General features: G+C 56.4%; 1 protein-coding gene across 6 annotated transcripts in view; it reads right to left on the bottom strand.

The window, feature by feature from the left end:
• Window positions 1–5,162: 5,162 nt before the first annotated feature.
• The window catches only part of BMP1 (bone morphogenetic protein 1), a 47,985-nt gene continuing 33,307 nt past the window's right edge, over window positions 5,163–19,840 (bottom strand). For 3 of the 6 annotated variants that reach the window (XM_055295615.2, XM_063611429.1, XM_055295616.2), the window contains 5 exons: window positions 15,598–15,723; window positions 10,497–10,624; window positions 9,963–10,176; window positions 7,786–8,036; window positions 5,163–5,896 (listed from right to left, as the gene is read on the bottom strand). In XM_055295615.2, the coding sequence (XP_055151590.2) occupies window positions 5,762–5,896; window positions 7,786–8,036; window positions 9,963–10,176; window positions 10,497–10,624; window positions 15,598–15,723 (854 nt within the window). In that variant the 3' untranslated portion in view covers window positions 5,163–5,761. Of the gene's footprint in view, window positions 5,897–7,785; window positions 8,037–9,962; window positions 10,177–10,496; window positions 10,625–15,597; window positions 15,724–16,044; window positions 16,409–19,840 lie in introns of those variants that run through there. The other 3 variants (XM_063611430.1, XM_055295617.2, XM_055295618.2) reach the window with 3 other exon arrangements.

Raw genomic sequence — 19,840 nt, 5'->3', positions numbered from 1 at the left:
CACGTCTGCGCCTAGTCCCAGAATATCACTGGGGTGCGCAGGGGGAGGCTATGGAGTCACAGAGGGCATGGAAGCTCATTTTAAAGGCATAGTGGAGCAGAGCCGGACATGGTGTCACGAGCCTGTAGTCCTAGCTACTTGGGAAGCTGACGTGGGAGGATCACTTGAGCCCAGGAGTTCAAGGCTACAGTAAGCTATGAGCGTGCCACTGCAGTCCAGCTTGGGTCACAGAGTGAGATCCCAACTTTTGAAAAACAAAGGGAGTAGTGGGCAGTACCTCAAATCCAGCATTCTGAGAATGGAGTGATTCGGGATCAACCCTTCTGCCTCTGGGCGGGCCTGCACACGATTCTCTGCTCCCAGCTGAGAGGGTTTCAGTCCTCCAGAGGGTCAGGCTCCAGTCTTCCTGTTATGAACCCTTTTGGGTTTCTTGGGAGGAGAGGAGAGATTGGCTCCCAGAGCCCTCATAGTGGAGCACGAAGGCAGAATGGAGGTAGGATTGTGGGAAGCCCCAGGCAGGTTCCTTTGGAGAGCCTTCTGCTTCTCCTTCCTCTGTCCGGATGGTGAGTCCCGGCGCACAGCCAGCCCTGCCATACTCGCTCGAAGCACCAGTCAGACAGAGCTGGGTCAGAGCGTCCACTGGAGTCTGCCCTGGGGTCCTTTCTGGCCTATTCTGAGTTGGTGGAAGGAGAGAGGTCCACGTGGGAGTGCACACACATATGCACACACACACGCCTACACACACACCCCCCATCCTAGGCTGGATTTAGAGGAGCCTAGAAGGCCACAGACAGCTGCAAGGTGAGGGACAACCCTGAACCCACAGCTGCCACTGTCCAGCTGAGGGGCCCCGAGTTAGCTCTTTCTGGCAGTGCAGACAGCCAGGGAAAACGAGGTGGCGGCCACAAGGGGAAGCTTCAGATTCCAGGTGAGGGGTTCTGCTGTGCAGGCACAAACCCACAGACATACCTGACACAAACACGTGGTGGCACACACTTGGTCCCTGACACACACACAACTCACAACTGAAACTCCTCTGCTTGGGCACGCACCCACACTTCCCTGCCGTTCCTCTGCCCCTGGACCAGCATCTTTCCTTTTAAGCTGGGCATCCCACAAAGTGGAGGGAGGGGAGGCGCCCACTCTGAGGATGCTAGCAGTTTCATTCGGCTTTGGTATGTGTCTCTTCTCCATGTTAGGAAAGAGGTGGCTGGGGTCCCAAGGAAAGGGACGAGGAGGGTCCATTCCCCAAAGTAGAGGGAGGCCTTCAGGAAGCGGAGCTGAGGTGATTGGCCATAAAACAGCTTGGCCACAACATCTGGAGGAGATTGGAACCAGATGTTCAAGGGATGGGGGAAGGGAGGGTGTGGGATGGAGGGGGCTGGGGCAGCAGAGGCAGCAGCTCTGGTTGGCGGGAGGCTGCGCTGGGGGCTCAGGGTTCTCTGGGGAAGACATCTGGCTGCCCTGTCCCCCACTCTCCAAGTCAGGCATTACTATTTTTGCAAACTGGAGCAACAAATCTTTTCAGATTCTAGAATCAGCCTTGTGCGTAGGGACAGGCGAGTACAGGGTGTGACTTGGGAGGCCACCAGCTCACCAGAAATATGTCCCTTGCTGCCCTGCAGCCCCCTCCTTGCTGTGGGCTCAGCGTTGCCCCTCCGCAGGGGAAGTTCTACACTAAGCTCCTAGTGCCTGCCTGGTAACTACTTTTGTACCTGAAAGTTTCCTTCTAACACAGGAGTATAGTTGTCTGGGAGCTAGCAGAGGAAAGGAAAAGCAGGCCCATTTATTAAGAGCCCCCTCTTTGCCAGGCACTGTGACCAGCTCTCTTCAAAGGTTAACTCATTCCGTCTTTTTTTCCTGTCACTCAGACTGGAGTGCAGTGGTGTGATCTTGGCCCACTGCAGCCTCAACCTCCCAGCTCAAGCAGTCCTCCCACGTCAGCCTCCCACATAGCTAGGACTACAGGCATGCACCACCACTCCCGGCTAACTTTTTAAACATTTTTTGTAGAGACAGTGTCTCACTATGTTGCTCAGGCTAGTCTCAAACTCCTGGGCTCAAGTGATCCTCTCACCTCAGACTCCCAAAGCACTGGGATTACAGGCATGAGCCACCGTGCCTGGCCTCATTCCTTCACAACCATATCATCCCACGCTTATCCATGAAGAACCTGAAGTTCAAAGAAGTGACTCTTCCAGGGTCACACAGCCACCAAATGGTGGAGCTGGTGTTCAAAATGGGTTTTGTTTGCTCTCAAGCTTGTCACCTTTTTACTACTGGGGATCCTGTGGGGTTAGAGGGAGGGGCAGGGAAAAAGAGAAAAAGGGAGTGAGGGACAGAGCCAGGCATTCAACTTTCCTTATTTTACCACTGAGCCAACACTTGTCCCTGGAAGCTGCCACATCTCTGCTGAGGGTCCCAGTCACTTCAATTGCCTGGTGCCCTGCTCTCTGACTGCTTCGGAGACAAGACGTTGGATTTTCAAATCTGTCTCTCAGGACGTGGCAGGAGGAGTGCTGGGGACAGGTGATAGGTTTGGGGAGCAGAGGACCAAGGAGGGGGCAGTGGGCCAGTGTCACAGAGCTAAGCATAGCAGGGCCAGGTCTCCTGACTGCCAGGCTCATGCTGCCCTCTTGGCCGAGGGCTCCAGAAAGTTCGAAGCTCCCAGGGATGTGCTCACCTTGACCTGGCTACTGGGGCTTGGAGCGTAGGGTCGGGGCAGCTGCATCCCAGCTTTTCCCATGAGAATGCTTATCATGAGCTCAGGACCCCAGGGGACCTCAGCTAAGCCCCCAGGGGACCTCAGGTGCTGGGACACAGGAGGAGGAGCAAGTGTACCTTCCTCTACCATGGAATCACTTGCGCAGAGGGACAGCTGCACTGGGTGGGGGTGGGGGGCTCACCTAGAACCCTGGGCAGCTAGAAGGTAAGGGTAGGCTGGGCCTGCAGAATGCATCAATTTATCAAATTCTGAAATACACATCGTGGCCTGCAGCCAGCTCCTGAGGGGCTTCCATCACCTGAGGAGGCAGATCCTTGCTCCTCCTCCCCTTCCTCCCCTTCCTCTCCCTCCTCTCCTTCCTTCCTCCCCTCCTCCTCCTCTCCAGCCACCATCTTGTTTTCCTCAGCACTCTTTAGCCTCCACCCTCTGAGTGTTCCTCCTCTTCCTCCCTGTCCTCTTCCTCTTCGTCCTCCCCTCTCCTCCCTCTCTATCAAATGGACGCCCTTATCCATGCTTTGGGCTGCCTCCTGCTCGATTGCAAGCACTTGGGGGTGGACATCTGGGCATCCAGAAAGGCCTGTACCCCTGCTTCTTGGCTGACTAGGGCAGAAGATCCGGAACTGCCATGTGGACCTCCTCGGCCAAGATCTTTTTTCACTCCATGGGGTGGGTTGGGAGCGCCCACTGTGGCTGGGGCTCCTGCACTGCTTCAGTTTGGGTGTGGGTGCTCTCCAAGATACTCTGTGCTGAAGTTCCCCTGGCTGGGCCTACCCTGGACCTAGGGCACTACAGCCCCTTGCCTACCTCTGAAGAGGGGCCTACGGAACGTCTGGAGGGCTCGCTGGCGTGGGTTCTTGAGTTGCTGGAGGAACCCGTGTTTGTGGGTGATGGAGTGTTGAGACATGTGCCCAGGTGGCTGCATGGGTTATCCTGAGCCTGCCTCTAGCTGGGGGTTGCTGTCCATAAGGACCCTATTTGGGGTGGGGGACCCAATGTATCTTCGTGGGCTGGACCCCCTGCCTGGACAGGGTTATGACCCTGGCCTATGAGCTGGGACTGTGGTCCTTTGAGCTTCCGAAGGACCCAGAGGGCTGGTAAGGAGAGCTATGGCCACTGACCACCAACTCCGTGGTAGAGCTCATGCCAAGTGGGTGGGCAGTGTCTGGGTGAGATGCCCAGGCAGCTCCACCAGTGTAGGGGTTTTTCCATTCTGCCATGGCCCTCCAGGCTGTCCTGAGCCTCCCTTTCAGAGGAAGCAGCAGCAGGGAGGAGTGGCTGTGACATCACAGCCTGTGACTCTACTGGCGCAACAAGCAGTAACATCTCTGGGCACCTCTAGCTCTCTCTCAGGGCCCCGGGGTCACACTGGTGGTCAGGCCTCGAGGAGACAACTGCAGCCTGAGCAGTAGAGCAGGCGGGCTTCCTGGAAGAAGAGGGCCCTGCATACACATCCAACACTCGCAGTGTGCCTGGTTTCCACTGATACCTTCTGCTTAGAAGGCCAAGATGGAGTCCCCCATGCCAGGCTGCTTCCTGGGGGTGGGGGCCCCTGCAGGTCCAGACAGCGTCTGGCACGGCCTCAGGAAGGAGCCGGGAAAAGCCTGCCCAGTCCACTGAAGGCTCTAGGAAACCCTGGGGCTTGCAGCAGGCCGCCCAGCTCTCTCCGGACCCTGGGAGCTGCCAACCCCGGGCATAAGAGCCGGGGCTGCTCTGGGCTTTCTTTCCTTTTGAGATCCGTGTAGAGAGAGGGGAGAGAGGGAACTGACATGTGGTTTCTCCTCCTGGCCTCTGGGAGGTACAGGTCTGGGATGGGGAAGCGGGGTGGGCAATGGCAGGAAGGAGGAGGCCAGATAAGACATAGATTTGGGTCGCCTGGGAAGAGGGGCCAGAGCTGGGATGTTTGCTCAGTGGCCACTGAGCTCTGGCTCTTGTCTCCACGAAGACAGGAGGATCCATGGGGACCAGCACTCAGCATCTGACCAGCAGGAAGGCAGGCACCAGGGGCCAAGTGGACCTGTCCTAGCCGATGTGGGTTTTCTGGCCCCCGTGTGCTCACCTAGGTGGACACCCTTGCACAAGCCCACCTGCTCCTTCCCCAGATGCAGAGACAGAAAACCCAGACGGACAGACACCCCTGACCCCTTTCACATCCTTCTTCCCTCCCCACCAAACAGCCACTTTATGGAATGTTCCACCCCTCCCCTCATGTGGGAGGACCGCAAGCAGTGCGTGTGGTGTGTGTGCGTGCTGCGATGGGTGCCTGTGAGTATGTGTGCCTGAGTGTGAAATTACACCCTCGGCAGCCTGGGATCAGGGGAGGGAAGGGCAGCCCGTGATGCCAGGTGCCCTGGCTGCGTGCCGGCCTCCACAGCAAGCCCGTACATCTGGAACATGACGGTTCTGCCCCCATGGCCCAGACAACATCTGGCACAGGATATTGGCTGTAACACTTTCGGTTTATTGGCTGCGGTGCCCTGGTGTGGCTGACCGGCCACTGGGCCTGAGAGAAGCCCTGTCTTGTTTCTCCATCCCCTCCCCATCGGCTCCCCACAGCTGCTCCTGGGGGACACGCACAGACACTTGTGCCCCAGGAAACTGGGGTGGTGGAGTGGGGACTCAAAATAAAACCAAATCGAGGCTGGAGCAGGGGTGGGAAATGAACATTACAATGAAAATAATGCCCCTGGCGATACACAATACAGCGTGTAGAGACACAGGGATGGCGATGGGGTCCTGCTGACATTCCCTCTTGCCACCAGGCAGGGCCCCCCAAGAGAGGAATGGTGACTTCGAAATGTCTTGTGGAAGCTCTGCTCCCTGGCCCCAGCCCCATGCTGGTGGGGGGGTTGTGGGGAAGTGGCTTATGCCGGAGTCCAGTTCCCCCACCTCCTATGGACAGTCTCACCGGGCCATTGGCCCTGCAGGTCCTGGGGCCTGGGGGAGAGGGATGGTGCGTCGCCTTCCGCTTACCCCCACTGTGCAGTCTAGGCAACCAAGGGCAGCAGGCTCCGGTCCCGGCCCCTGCTCAGGCAGTGGTCACTTCCTGCTGTGGAGTGTGTCCTGGAACTTGGTGCTGGTGTATCGCAGGTGGAAACCTTTTTTGGTGATGGTGTCATCCGAGTGGAACTTCACCAGGACAGAATCTCCCGCCGAGTACACCTCCTCAGGAGGCTGGCAGAGAAAAGAGATAGGGTAAGGTGGAGGAAGAGGGGCTGGGGCTGCTCTCCTGCCTCCCCAAGATCCCCAGCTTTGAGGGGCAGGAGGCTCCCAGGCAGCCACCAGATTCTCCCCGCTGCTTGAAGCATGGGGCTTCTTGCTAGTTTAATGAGGAACCTGGGGAGGGGAGGAGGCATGGGCCCAAGAGAACTAAGTTCCAGTAAACCCAGCTCTGCTATAACTACTAACTGAGTTGTGTAGTCTCAGGCAAGCCACCTCCCATCTCTGGGCCTTACTTCCCTCAGCCACAAACAGGAGCAAAAGGTCTCTGCTCTCCATGCCTAGGAGGGGTGCTGGGGAAAAACAAAGGACTGCACTGATATCAAAGTATTTTGCAAAGGGAGGGAGTTCTTTGAATGGCATGACTTCCTGCTGTCCCAGTGGACTCTTAGGGAAGACGGCACGGCCACTTCTCTGCTGGAGTGTGGAGGAAGTTTTGGAGAGAAGCACAGTGTCCCCCAGACCTGGACTATGCCATCCCTACCCCTTGCCCCGCCTCTCCTCTGGCACCTGGCCAAGGTCTGCTCCCGGGCCCTTCTTAGGTGCGTCCTGCAAGCCTACTGAGTGAGGTCAGCCTGCAGAGCATCAGACGTCAACGCCCTGGCCTTCCAGGCACAGAAGAAATCATTTCTGAGAACGTTGAGGACATTCCCAGTAGTTGTGTCAGGAGGCCCTGATCCTTCCCCAAGTCCCTTCCAGTCAACTCAGTCTGGGGGAGGTCTCTGGAAGAAGACACCTGGGGACATCCAATTTGGTGTGTGATTCCGAAGAAAGAGCAAAGAGGGGAGGGGACACTAGCCTGGCAGCCAGGGGACACCAGGGCAGCCAAGCTGCTTCAGGCTCTACCTTGTCCCAGCCCTGCCAGCCACACAAGGGCTGAAGCTCTGCTCCTGGGGGAGGTTCAGCCAATGCTGGGTCCAGCAGCTGCTGCAGCTTCCAGGAGCTTTAACCCTTCCTGGGGCACCCAGGCTGGCTGGGACACAGCCATGAGATAGGCAGGGGACCAGCGAGGTGACAGGAGGGACAGTGTGTTTGAAAGTGCATGCAAGTGGGTGTGCCAGTGTGTGTGTGTGTGTGTGTGAGAGGGAGAGAGAGAGATGGGTAGGAAGAGAAGTCTGTCTCTTTGAAGTCCTCAGGAAAGGACAAAAAAAAAAAAAAAAAAAAAAAGAAGAAGCTGCAAGCTCTTACAGGGAGGAAAATAAATCCTCCCCATAAAGCTAGCCTATGTCCTTAGGGAAAAGCCCATCAAGCTGACTTTTGCTCATTGCCTCTGAATGTGCCATTTTATGGACCAAGAAGCAGTGCCCAGGGGCCACTGGGACAGCAGCAGCAAGAGCTTTGGGACAAGCTGGCCTTTCATCAGGAGGAGAAACTGGCAGAGGAAATGACAAGGGTGTTTATGGCTCTGGCAAAAGGACTGGTGAGGGCCACTCTGCTCAGGCCCCCTGTCCCGCTCAGGCCCGCTGTCCCCGGCTCTGGTGCCAATCTCTGCCCCCTATTCCAGGCCCTGGTGGGCTGCCTTGGAGGAGGGGTAAGGAAAGGAGGGACAGGGGAAGCTCCATCCCCTGCAGGCCCTGGCCAACTGGTTCTGAGGCAGGCCTGGGTCAGAGGCCATAGGAACTCCTAGGTTGCCCAGAAAGGACTCGGTTTCCTAGGTCGGGGATGGGGCAGTGTCTCTGAGTAGCCCCAACCAGGCTGGGCCTCTGGGCTCCCACAGAGGGCCACATGCATGCTGCACTCAACTTCCGGGGCCTGTGTGGGTGCTAGGTCTTGGAGACTGCGATGAGAAGGGTGGAGGACAGTGTGGGGCATGGGGCCAGGAGGGCGAGGGGTGGGGGCCTCACCCCTGAGCCACAGTAGCGCCCCAGCCTGGGGGCTGTGCTGTCGTAGCCGTCGAAGAGCTCCATGTAGTCGTAGCCGCAGTCGGTCTCCTCCTCCACCTCAAAGGTCTGGAACACGAGCTCCACGCCGTAGCCTTCCTCGGCCACAATGACCCACTCACAGTCCACACCCCCAGGGTAGTTGTTGTCGCCAAACTGGGCGTGGGAGTAAAGGTCCTTTGTCTTCACGTCTGCCCTTACCTGGCCCCCGCACTCTGTAGGGGACAAGATTGGCCACCAGCCCTGAGTACTACAGGTGCCAGGCCCCATGGTGCACCATGCCATGGTGCACCCTCATGGCAGGATGGAGGCCTGGACGAAGGCCACGTGGCCAGTGATGGGTGGGTGCGGGCCTGGCCCAGAACATTGCTGTGCTGCCCCATCTCTAAATAAAGGAACTTGGCCCTAGGTTGAGGGGGACAGGGGGTGAGGCTCACTGAGAGGAAGGCAGCGTGGAGCGGTGGCACGAGGCACCACACACTTTGTCTAAAGAGGGCATTGCTCATTTTCTCCAGCTGATGGCTGTCATGGAAGAATGTGGGCCCAGTGTCGCCACAGCTTCCATTTTCAAGAGAGAAGCTGTACAGCTGGGTTTTATGTGAAAACTCCTAACTTTTAAGTGTTGGCTCACATTTTAAAAAAAAACATGGCGTGGGCCAAACATAGCAGGTCTGAGGGCCAGATGGAGTTCCAGGCCTCCGGTTTGTGACCCTGTGCTGGGAGGGGCAGAGGACAGTGCATGGGGCCACCCTCCTCCCCAGGCCCTCTGGCCTTTGTGCACCTGGTACTCAGGTCTCCCTAGAGGAGGTGGGGAGAGGGCCGGGTGGGGCTGGGTCAGGGACTGAGTTGAAGGGGAAGAGGAGAGGCTGTGGACCATCAGCTCTGGGGATGCCCTGACAGGTGGCTCAGGACCCAGGAGGAGACTGCAAAGCTCCCTCGTGGCATCCTTGGTCTAGCACTCAAGGCATCCCCCTGGACTCCAGCCTTTCTCTGCAGCCACATCATTCCCACAACCTGCTGTCCTCACACACCCGTTGCTTCGGCCAAACTAAAGGACCTGCTGTCACCTGGGCACACTCTGGGCTGGGCTGGGGTTGTGTCTCTGCCTGGGCACCTCCCCCTGCCTCGAATGCCTCTACCAACTCATGCCCAGTTAGGCCGGGGTGCCTTTCTTCCTGCCTGGCTCCCGCTTGGGCTCATGCTGTCACAGGTGGTGCCTGCCTTGTCTCTCTCCTGGACTGTGAGTTCCTAGTATGGGGTGGGGGGCAGGGGTGAAGGGCTCATGCCTGATTCAGGCCACGTGCCCGTTAGTCCTCTCGCAGAGCGGAGCTCAGTTCATGGCTGCTAAATAAACAAGCAAGTGAAAGCCGAGCAAGCCCCTCGAGGGCTGGGATCTTTGCTTGGTCTGTTTCTGGGACCTGCATTTAGGATGCAGCCTCATCCATGCTACATGTCAATAAGTATCAGGAGAATGGGCTGGGCACGGTGGCTCATGCCTGTAATCTCAGCACTTTGGGAGGCCAAGGCGGGCGGATCACCTGAGGTCAGGAGTTTGAGACTGGCCTGGCCAGCATGGTGAAACCCTGTCCCTATTAAAAATACAAAAATCAGCTGGGCGTGGTGGCAGGCTCCTGTAATCCCAGCTACATGGGAGGCTGAGGCAGGAGAATCACTTGAACCCAGGAAGCAGAGGTTGCAGTGAACCGAGATCGAACCACTGCACTCCCGCCTGGGCGACAGAGCAAGACTCCATCTCAAAAAATAAAAAATAAATAAAAATAAAAATAAATAAATCAATATCAGAGAATGAATAGAATATATTTCAGGGTTGGTGGGTGGCTGGGCTGCTGCGGTGGCCAGTGTGCACTCAGGAGGACCTCTGGGGGCTTTCCTCTCTGTCCCTGAGTTCCCTAACCTCTCCTGCCCATCATCATCACTGCCATCCTAACCCCTAACCACACCCTCCTATCCCTGCCCCCCAGGCCTGGTTCTCAGGACACAATGTTTGCATCACCCACAAGCCTGGCCCTGGGTCACAGGGTTCAGTCCCTCTATACCTTCATATCCGCTTTGAACCCCCCGACTCTACCCCAGTCTTGGAGACCAGGCTCAGTGAACACTCCCACAACCAGTGACAGTACCTGTGGCGTGGGAGGCCTGGAAGCCCTTTCGCTGGACCGAGTTATCTGAGTAGAAGCGCAGGAACATGCGGCTGCCTGTGGCCAGGACGGGCTCGGGCTTCTTGCTCCCACAGAAGCGGCCGAGGACGGAGGCCTTGGCGTCTCGCCCATCGAACACCTCCAGGTGGTCGTAGGCACACTCAGGCTGGGACTCGATGTCCATCTCCATGAAGGTCTGGGGGATGAGGAAGGAGCACAGATTAAAAATTTGGCTGGAGGGCAGGTGGGGTGAGGATGGGGGCCCCAAACCTAGGCCTCACAGACACCCATGGGAGCGGCCACAGCTGGGGATGACAGTGAAGGAGGGCCCAGGAATAGGGCGAAGGCAGGGACGCCCCTAATTTATACTGGGAAAGGGGCCTCTGTCCAGGCCAGACTTGGGGTCTCCTGAGGGTGGCAGGCCTCTGGGCTCAGCCTGCAGCCTGTGTGGCTCTGGGCAGTGCCTCTGACTGGGGGCGGCCACACCGCATGAGGAGTGGGGAGGGGACCCCTTACCAGCTTGACCCGGTGCCCGGGGGTGCTGGAGATGGCCCACGTGCACTCCTTCTTGCTGGGATACTTGTCAGGCCAGTTGGGGCTGGTGATGGTACCACTGGTGGATGTCACCTTGTGGTCACAGCCGGCTGCAGGGAAGCAAGTGACGGAAGGGGATAGAGAGGGACCCCAAGCTCCGATGCCTCCTGTGGGGAAGGCCCTTCCCTCCTGCCCCCCTCCTTTCTTCCATCTCTTGTCCCACTTACGAACTGGATGACAGGCAGGCATCATTTCTTTTTCATGAGGTTACTGTGTCTGGGGAAAATCTAGCTGCCCGATTCCTACAAAAGCCTTGAGTGACGCCTCACATGGCAGCACTTATGAAGCAGCCATCGCAGGCTCCCCTGGACAACCCCCTGACCTTTGTAGGTGTTGGGCCACAGGGGTCACATCACCTGTGCCTCTCCATTTTTCTTTTCTTTTCTTTTCTTTTTTTTTTTTTGAGATGGAGTCTCGCTCTGCTGCCTAGGCTGGAGTGCAGTGGTGTGATCTCGGCTCACTGCAACCTCCACCTCCATGTTTAAGTGATTCTCCTGCCTTAGCCTCCTCAGTATCTTGGATTACAGGCATGCGCCACCATGTCTGGCTAATTTTTGTATTTTTAGTTGAGACAGGGTTTTGCCATGTTGGCAAGGCTGGTCTCAAACTCCCGACCTCAGGTAATCTGCCTACCTTGGCCTCCCAAAGTGCTGGGATTACAGGCGTGAGCCACTATGCCCAGCTAATTTTTGTGTTTTTAGTAGAGACAGGGTTTCACCATGTTGGCCAGGCTGGTCTCGAACTCCTGGCCCCAAGTGATCTGCCTGCCTAGGCCTTCCAAAGTGCTGGGATTACAGGCATGAGCCACCCCACCCGGCTGACCTGTGCCCCTTCTTGAAGCTGTCATCCACTGATCTCCAGCAGCCTGGACAGTCACAGGGGACTTTGACACCTGACTCAGTTCTCCACACCCCCACTCCTGCTACACTCCCAGGTGAAGTCAACAGACATAAAATGGTCCACCCAAGACAGCCTCTCAGTTCCCTGAGGGCTTTGTCATCATCCACTGTTTCTCCACATCACAACACATCACCCCTCTGTGGCTACCTCCTGTTCCTTCAGGGTGCTCAGGACCTCACCTTCCTGACCATGGCCATTCGGCTTTATTAAAATTAAAAAACAAAAACAAAAACGGGTTCTCACTTTGCTACCCAGGCTGGAGTACAGTAGTGTGATCATAGCTCACTATAGCCTGCGCTCCCAGGCTCAAGTGATCCTCCTGCCTCAGCCTCCCAAGTGGCTGGGACTACAGGCATGCCACCTGGGTAATTTTTTTCGTTTTTACTTTTTGTAGAGATGGGGTCTCACTATGTTGCCCAGGCTGATCTCAAACTCCTGGTTTCAAGCGATCCTCCTGCCTCAGCTTCCCAAATTGCTAGGGTCACAGGCATAAGCCACTGTGCCTGGCTGGCCTCCTAATTTTAGAGAGACTTCCAGGGTCTTGATCTTTCTATTCTCTCCCAGTATTTCCTCCTCGATTGACTTAACTGACTGCAGGGCTGACCACCCAGCCTGCTCCTCTGACACTGCGTGGCCCTGCATCCCTGGCTCTGCACAGCACCATCTTAGAAAACCCCACCTGTGGCTCCAGCCTCACCTGGGCCCCCAGACCACTTGATACTCTTTGGATTTGGCCTTTACCAGCTCCATCTCTCACCTCCTTAGTAACTGCTGCAAACATCCAGCCCGCTCCTCAAGCCACTGTGTCAGCTCCCAGTGGCAGACCACCTCTCTCTTATCTCCTGAGAAAGCCAGGGCCTTCTGCTATGAATGGCTTCAACCTCTAGACTCCGACCTGCAAACCCACCTGCCCTGCTGCCCTGCAGCCTCAGAGCAAGTGTCCCTCCTCGCCATCAGGATGGACTGCCCTTCTGGGAGGTGCAGCTCATTGCTGCCCACGCCTGGGAACCCTCACACCACAAATGATCCAGCCTCACGCTCTCCCTCAGCTCTGCAGCCTCGGAACCTTCACACATCCTGAAAGAGCTCTCCCAGGCCCCTCTAGCTACAGCCCATCTCTCTCCTTTTCTTTCCAGCTCGCCTTCGAGAACACTCGCTATGGCCACACTCTCACTGCAGGTGTTCTCAATCCACGGCAATCTGACTTCTGCCTCTGAAAAGCATGGCTTCCCCGACTCAATTTTTTTTGGGGGGGTGGGGGGACAAGGTCTTGCTCTGTCACCCAGGCTGGAGTGAAGTGGCATGATCCTGGCTCACTGCAACCTCCGCCTCCCAGGTTCAAGCGATTCTTGTGCCTCAGCCTCCCAAGCAGCTGGGACTATAGGCTTGCGCCACCACGCCTGGCTAATTTTTTGTATTTTTAGTGGAGACGGGTTTTGCCACGTTGCCCAGGCTGGTCTCGAGCTCCTGAGCTCAGGCAGTCTGCCCCCATCAGCTTCCCAAAGTGCTGGGATTATGGGCATGAGCCACCACGCCTGGCCCCAACTCAAATTTAAAAGCTGATGATGATTCATGATCACGTTATTGGACAGGTTTCACTGGGGGAAACAGGCAGCCAGGCACTATGACTGGTGGGGAAAAGGATGGGCAAGATACAGCACGAGGGCCCGGAAAACAGGGCCTCTCAAGTCCCTGGTGGAGGCAGGTGAAGCTCCCGTCTACCCACACTTGAACCGTGAGCTGTCACCATTACCCATCGGTGGGTTCACACAGCTCCCTGCCCTCCCTCTTTGCGCTCTGGCCTTCCATGCCCCCTGTGTTCCTTGCACGCCCATGTCTCTCCCCAGCTAGGCTGCAATCTCCATGGGAACAGAGGGGTTCCTGTCTTGAATTCCCTACAGATCTTTGCATAGTGCTGGGTCCTCCGTAGGAATCAGGAAATGCTTACAGATCTGTAATTAACCTATCACCTGAGTAAGAAACCACACATGCTTCTAAGGTGAATCAGCAGATGGAAAGGTAAACAGGCCATCTTCTCCAGGAGCTTCACCCCAGTCCTGGCTATCTTGTGGATTCTGTTCTTTATCAAACCATCTTTTCACACAGGGGAGTACAGAGACAGAATGCAGTTTAGACAATATCAGTATAAGGTCCCCTCTAGCTAGTTCCATGACTCGGGAACTGTGTATTTGGGAAGCCTGAGGTCATGGGGTTGGAAGCCCTCGACTGTCCACTGGTTCACTGTTGAGGGCTTCAGTTCTGTTTCTACTTTTGAGCAGCTCATCTGTTTATACCTGGGTTGTCAACCTAACCAGGGTGGGAAGAGTCACTTGCCAAGCATGGTGCTAAGGGCTCAGAGCCATGTCTATAAAGCTTAGTACCTTGCAAGGTAGGTATCATTTTTACTATTTTTTATTTTTTGAAACGGAGTCTTGCACTGTTGCCCAGGCTGGAGCGCAATGGCATGATCTCAGCTCACTGCAACCTCTGCTTTCCAGGTTCAAGCAATTCTCCTGCCTCAGCCTCCTGAGTATCTGGGATTACAGGTGCGTGCTACCACGCCTGGCTAAATTTCTGTATTTTTAGTAGAGATGGGGTTTCATAATGTTGGCCAAGCTGGTCTTGAATTCCTGACCTCAAGTGATCTGATTGCCTTGGCCTCCCAAAGTACTGGGATTACAGGCGTGAGCCACTGCACCTGGTCTATCATTTTTTATCATTTCATGGATGAGGAAACTGAAACACAGAGAAGTTGAGTGACTCACCCAAAGTCACACAGATGTTCAATGCTAGAGGCAAGTCTGTGTTGTGCTGCTGGGATTGGACACACCCAGCAGGCAAGGGCCACAGTGGAATCCCTGACTTCGAGCGGGCCTGTGAGGTATCAAGTCCCAGGAGGTATTAGGGGATACTGGTGATGCCATGAGAGCTGTTTTTATTTTGCTTTATCTATTTATTTCTTCCCACTCTGTCACCTAGGCTGGCGATGCCATGACAGCTGTTTTTATTTTGCTTTATTTATTTATTTATATTTTTATATATTTATTTGTTTTTTCCCACTCTGTCACCCAGGCTGGAGTGCAGTGGTGTGATCTCAGCTCATGCAGCCTCAACCTCCCCAGACTCAGGTGATTCTCCCACCTCAGCCTCCAGGGTAGCTGGGACTATAGGCGTGCACCACCACACCCAGCTAATCTTTTGTGTTTATTGTAAAGATGGGGTTTCGCCATGTTGCCCAGGTTGGTCTTGAACTCCTGGGCTGAAGCAATCTGCCCGCCTCAGCCTCCCAAACTGCTGGGATTACAGGTGGGAACCACCGCACCAGCCTATTTTACTTTATTTCTAGTTTAAAAACCTGTTTAAAAATAAAATACAGAAAGTCTCACTGTGTTGCCCAGGCTGGTCTTGAATGTCTGAGCTCAAGTGATCCTCCTGCCTCGGCCTCCCAAAGTACTGGGATTACAGGCATGAGCCACCGCGCCTGGCCTAGAGCTATTTTTAAATGTGTGCAGGGCTTCACTGCCAGGAAGGCAGTGGCCCTGTTCTGAGCATCCCCAGGGGTTATAAGTGTGACCGATAATGGTAACAGATGCCATTGTGCTTGCGGTGAGCCAGGCCCTGCTTGGGGCATTTCAAGCTCCCAATGCCTCTCTGAGGTGGGTACTATTATTATTATCTACATTTTACTCTGAGCAAACCGAGGCACAGAGAGGGTCAAGGAGTCACTCAAAGGCACACAGCTAGTGAAGTGGCAGGGCTGGGCCAGGCCACCTGGCTCTGGAGGCTGTGCTCTTACCCACTATCCTTTCTTGCCTCTGTGCTGGTAGGAAGTCACAAAGAGACTTGGACATGGTTTTAAGAAGCGCAAACTAGAAAGGTCTGAAAATGAAGCCTCAGAGCAGCCGTGAGCTCCTCCTCTCCTAATGTGGGCAACAGAAGTGAGCGTGTGGCTCCGACATTGCGGAAGGGGGATCTATGTACCAGGTGGGTGGGGGAATGAGGGGGCCTCGGAGATCATTCAGGCCTCAGAATCTAAACGGAGGCTGATGGAGATGACCCTCTGGCCTTCCACTCCCAGCAGTGGGTCCTTCAAGCCCAGACGCCCCTAGCATGCAGCCCGTACCTTCTTTGCAGTCATGCTTGTTGTCATGGAGGACGAAGCCACTGCGGCACTGGCACTCATAACTGCCGAACGTGTTGACGCAGTCCTGCTGGCAGCCGCCGTTATCCTTGGAGCACTCGTCCTTGTCTGCAGGGGAGCAAATAAGGGCAGACGCTGGGTCTGTGCAGGGCTGAGGTCTGGATGCCCCAGGGGGAAGTGGAGGCCTGGCTGGGCTTTCTCCCACTGGGACAAAGCAACAGCCGGCAGAGCTGGCCAGGCCAGGTGGCGGGGAGTGGGAGGCCAGGCGACAAGGGGGTCCAAAGGGGCACTGCATCCAGCAGGACCAGCTGAGCAGGGCCCAGCTGTGGGGAGAGGAGGACGGGGGTCCGAGCGGACCAGCATGGGTCACCATTACCTGCTTACTGGACAGATGGACAAGTGGAAAAATAGACACATGGACAAGCAGACTGCAAGAGAAAGGAGCAGGACGCAGGGTCCCTCTTTTACTTCACAACAGGAAATGTCACAGACACCATCAAAATGGGAGGGGGTAGGGCACGGGGAAGGGTCCCTGGTCCGCGGACGGGCACAGTGGGGAGAAGAGAGCACCAGTTCTGTCCGGCCAGAGGGAGGTGGGCCGGAATGGCAGAGTGGAGGTGGGGGGTGGGCGGGCACCGAAGCCCCCATCCCATTCCGTCCAAGGTGAGGTTCCTGAGTAACAAAGGGTCCGGGAGGCCTGGCAGGCCTCACTGGGGGGTCCGGTTTCTTTTCTGCACTCGGAATTTGAGCTGGTGGGGGCGTCCCCGAGGGGGCTGCAGAGCTGGCCTCTTTTCTGAAACGAGAGAGAGAAGAAGAAAAGGGACCAAGGGGTGGGGGTGGAGGGCAGGGACCAGGGAGGGACAGCAGTGAAAACCAGACCCAGGGCCTCCGAGGTGGGTCCGAGGGGCAGGGTGGGGCGGGAGGGCAGGCGGACACACATGCGGGGTGGCCATGTCCGGGCGCATCCAGGGCACGGAGGGCTGGGTTAGCAGGGGCAGGAGGGTACAGCGATGGGACAGAGACAGAGCCTGTGGCAGGAGAAGGCCTGGAGGGTTGGCACATGTAGCCCACTAGGCGTGCATTGCATCAGGGAAGGAGAGAACTGAGGAGTCGTCGGTAGAGGGGAGCAGTACTTGGGAAGGACTGGGGAGAGCTCCGCTCTGGCTCTCATTCAGGCAGTGACATCTACAGAGTGTGTTAGACAGACACACACACTCACAAATACACCTGCAGACCCAGTGCATGGATGTACTGTCACCCAAATGTGGCAACACAGGTGCTGGTCCACAGACACACACATACATGTGCACACGGTACACACTACCCACACACGCACAGACACACAGCTCCAATCTCCAATACACCATGCAAATGCAGATACAGACACAGCCAATCACATACGCATCCTCACTTGCCCGCCCAGCCTGTGTACAGGTGCATACAAAGAATACACACTCTGCATTCCCACCTATGTGTGAAGAGGCAGGCACAGATATCAACACACACACAGGCACAGACACACCCAGGGACAGGACACATCTGCACACACAGGCGCATGGACACCTAGACATGGACACAAAGTCACGCGTAAAGGCAGAGATGTAGCTCATTAGCAGATGGCTCACAGAGGAGCAACTGCCACGTGTCACAGACCCACACATGCACTCACACAATGAATACACAATCTGTGCCCCAGGGCACAGAAGTGCACATGGTCACAGGGGTGTGTGTGCCACAGCCACGTACACTCAGGTCTGTCTATGGTCACTTGGGGGATGATGTGCCTGGCATAGAAGCAGGCATATCCAGGGAAGATGAGGGATCCAGTGGACCCCCAGAATTCCAGAGATGAACCATGAGGTAGAAAGATGTCTGCTGGCACTGAGCTGGCCAGGTGGGGGTCTGTGCAAGGGGGCCTATTCCTGATTCCCATCAGGAGGGGGGCCCAAGGGCTGGAACATGGGCTTCCAGAAGGCCCTGCTTCTCCAACCCAAGATCAGGTAGGTTAGACCCCTAGGGGCCACAGGAACCAGGCCAAGAGGTGGAGTCCCCAAGTCCTTCTCAAGGGTTCTTGCTCAGTTAACATATCAGAGGGGGCCTGATCGAGAGCCCTCCATGAGCTGCCTTTGAATCAGCCCTGCAGAAAATGTGGGGGTGAAGGGCACCCTATGAGCCATCCTGGGGTTCACTGAGGACAACGTCTCCAGTGACTGTGCTAGAAGCTTTGGGGGGCCCAGCTTATGGACTGAGCAAAGCCTTCGCTCCACTCCTTCCTCACATTTGTGCCCTAGAAACCTAGTCCAGTGCCTGGTACACAGCAGCGGTAAAATTACACCTGCCAAATGCGAGTGAACGGGTAAGTGAATGGCTGGATGAATGAGTGGGGGAAAGCGAGTCCTGAGGAAGGCTGCTTCAGTGTCCGGGGCAGGAGTGGGCAGCCTCACCTGGGAGCTGGGGGGAGCAGGTTGCAGGGGAGTGGGGTGGAGGAGGTGGGCATGGGCCCAGGCAAGGAGATGGCACTCACCCTACAGTGCCCAAATGCCCCGGAAGGTGGCAGGGGTCAGACTGAAGGTCTTCAGGCTCTTTCTTCTCCTTCTTGGCTTAGGGTCTCCTCGGTGGGTGTCCCAAAAGTCCAAATAGCCCCCCTCCTGGGGGGCCAGAGTCAGATGCCCCGGGCCCTGAGGGCTGAGCCTCGATGCCCCCAGTGGGGGTCCTCTGCAGGTTTCTTGTGCGACGGGGCAATGTGTGTGCACATGTGTGGGCGTGTGTGTCTCTGTGCAGGGCTGAGGGTGGGGCAGGCACAGTGTCGACCAGGGCATGGGGGCAGAGCAGTAATTCCAGGCCTGACAGATGTGAGTGTCGGTCCCCTGCCCCCTCCAAGACTGGAGCAACAGAAGGGCAGGAAGAGACGAGAGTAAGCAGGTAATGGTTTCCCGGGGCAGAGCCTGCCCTGAGTGGGTGTTACATCCTCTCAACCCTCTGGTGAGCGCCTCTTAGGAGTCCCAGGTGGGCACAGGGAAGGAAGAAATTGGCCTGGCATGGGAAGGGTCTCAGCAAGCAGGGGTTGGGGGCAGGACGTCAACGGGCCACTGTAAGCAGAGCAGGGTGGCTGGCAGTGCCAAGCAGGGAGCCAGTGCAGGGGCAGGTGCATGGCATCCAGGAGTCAGGCAGGGGTGCAGGGCAGCCACAGAGGGGGCTTGAGGATGCAGGACCCTGGGCGAAGGAGGGGAGAAGGAAGGCAGCATGGACTCGGCCGTGGGCATCCTGCCTTCCTGCCTATCCACTGCCCCAGCCCAGCAGGCAGGCCAGGAGTGAGGATCCATGGGCCTGCTCCAGCCAGACCCTGACCTCCCTGTCTCCCCTGCTCAACTCCACTCCTGCCCTTCACTGCATGGGCCTGGGTCCTGTTACCTGTGGAGACTACCAGCTACCTTACGGCCTCAGCCCAGGGTGAAGGGCTGAGTGATTCACAAAGAAGGAGAGATCTCCTGGACCCGGAGGATCAGCTCAGAGAGGCTGGGCCGGGGGCTGCTGATCACCATTGAGACCACCCGAAGATGGGGCCATCAAAGGCTCAAATGTGGCCAAGGGACTGGAGCCCAGGCCTTAGGTGGGGCAGCTGTCAATCAACATGTGCTAATTGGATCTGAGTTCCCACCCACCGGCTCAGGGGAGCTCCAAGGCTTTGGTATTGAAGGAAGCAGGTGACTCATCCTTCTCCTTTTTAAAAAACTTTTTAGAAACAGGGTCTGGAGTGAGTGACGAGATCATCATTCACTGCAGCCTCAAACTCCTGGGCTCAAGCAATCCTCCTACCTCAGCCTCCTAAGTAGTTGAGACTACAGGCACACACGACTACACCCTGCTAATTTTAAACTTTTTTATACAGATGGGGTCTCGCTATGTTGTTTAGGCTGGTCTTGAACTCCTGGCCTCAAGTGATCCTCCTGCCTCGGCCTTCCTGAGTGCTGGGATTACAGGCGTGAGCCACCGCGCCCGGCCAAGACTCATCTTTCTGAAGGCCCCAGAGTGAACCTATTTGGTGTGTGCAGGGTCTGATTAGAAGTCTGCCACTGCCAGAGACTCTGCCCCATACAGTCCAAGGCAAACACCTGCCTCTCCTCCGTCTACCCATGTTCTTGAACTGCCTGTTCCTAGGACATGCCCTCTCCCAGGCCTTGGCTTGCTCAGCTCCTGACACCTGGAATACCCCTTCTTCACTTCT

Source organism: Symphalangus syndactylus, chromosome 10, assembly GCF_028878055.3.
Source record: "Symphalangus syndactylus isolate Jambi chromosome 10, NHGRI_mSymSyn1-v2.1_pri, whole genome shotgun sequence".
NCBI classification, from domain to species: Eukaryota; Metazoa; Chordata; class Mammalia; order Primates; family Hylobatidae; genus Symphalangus; species Symphalangus syndactylus.
This window is presented reverse-complemented; position numbering and strand designations above follow the sequence as displayed.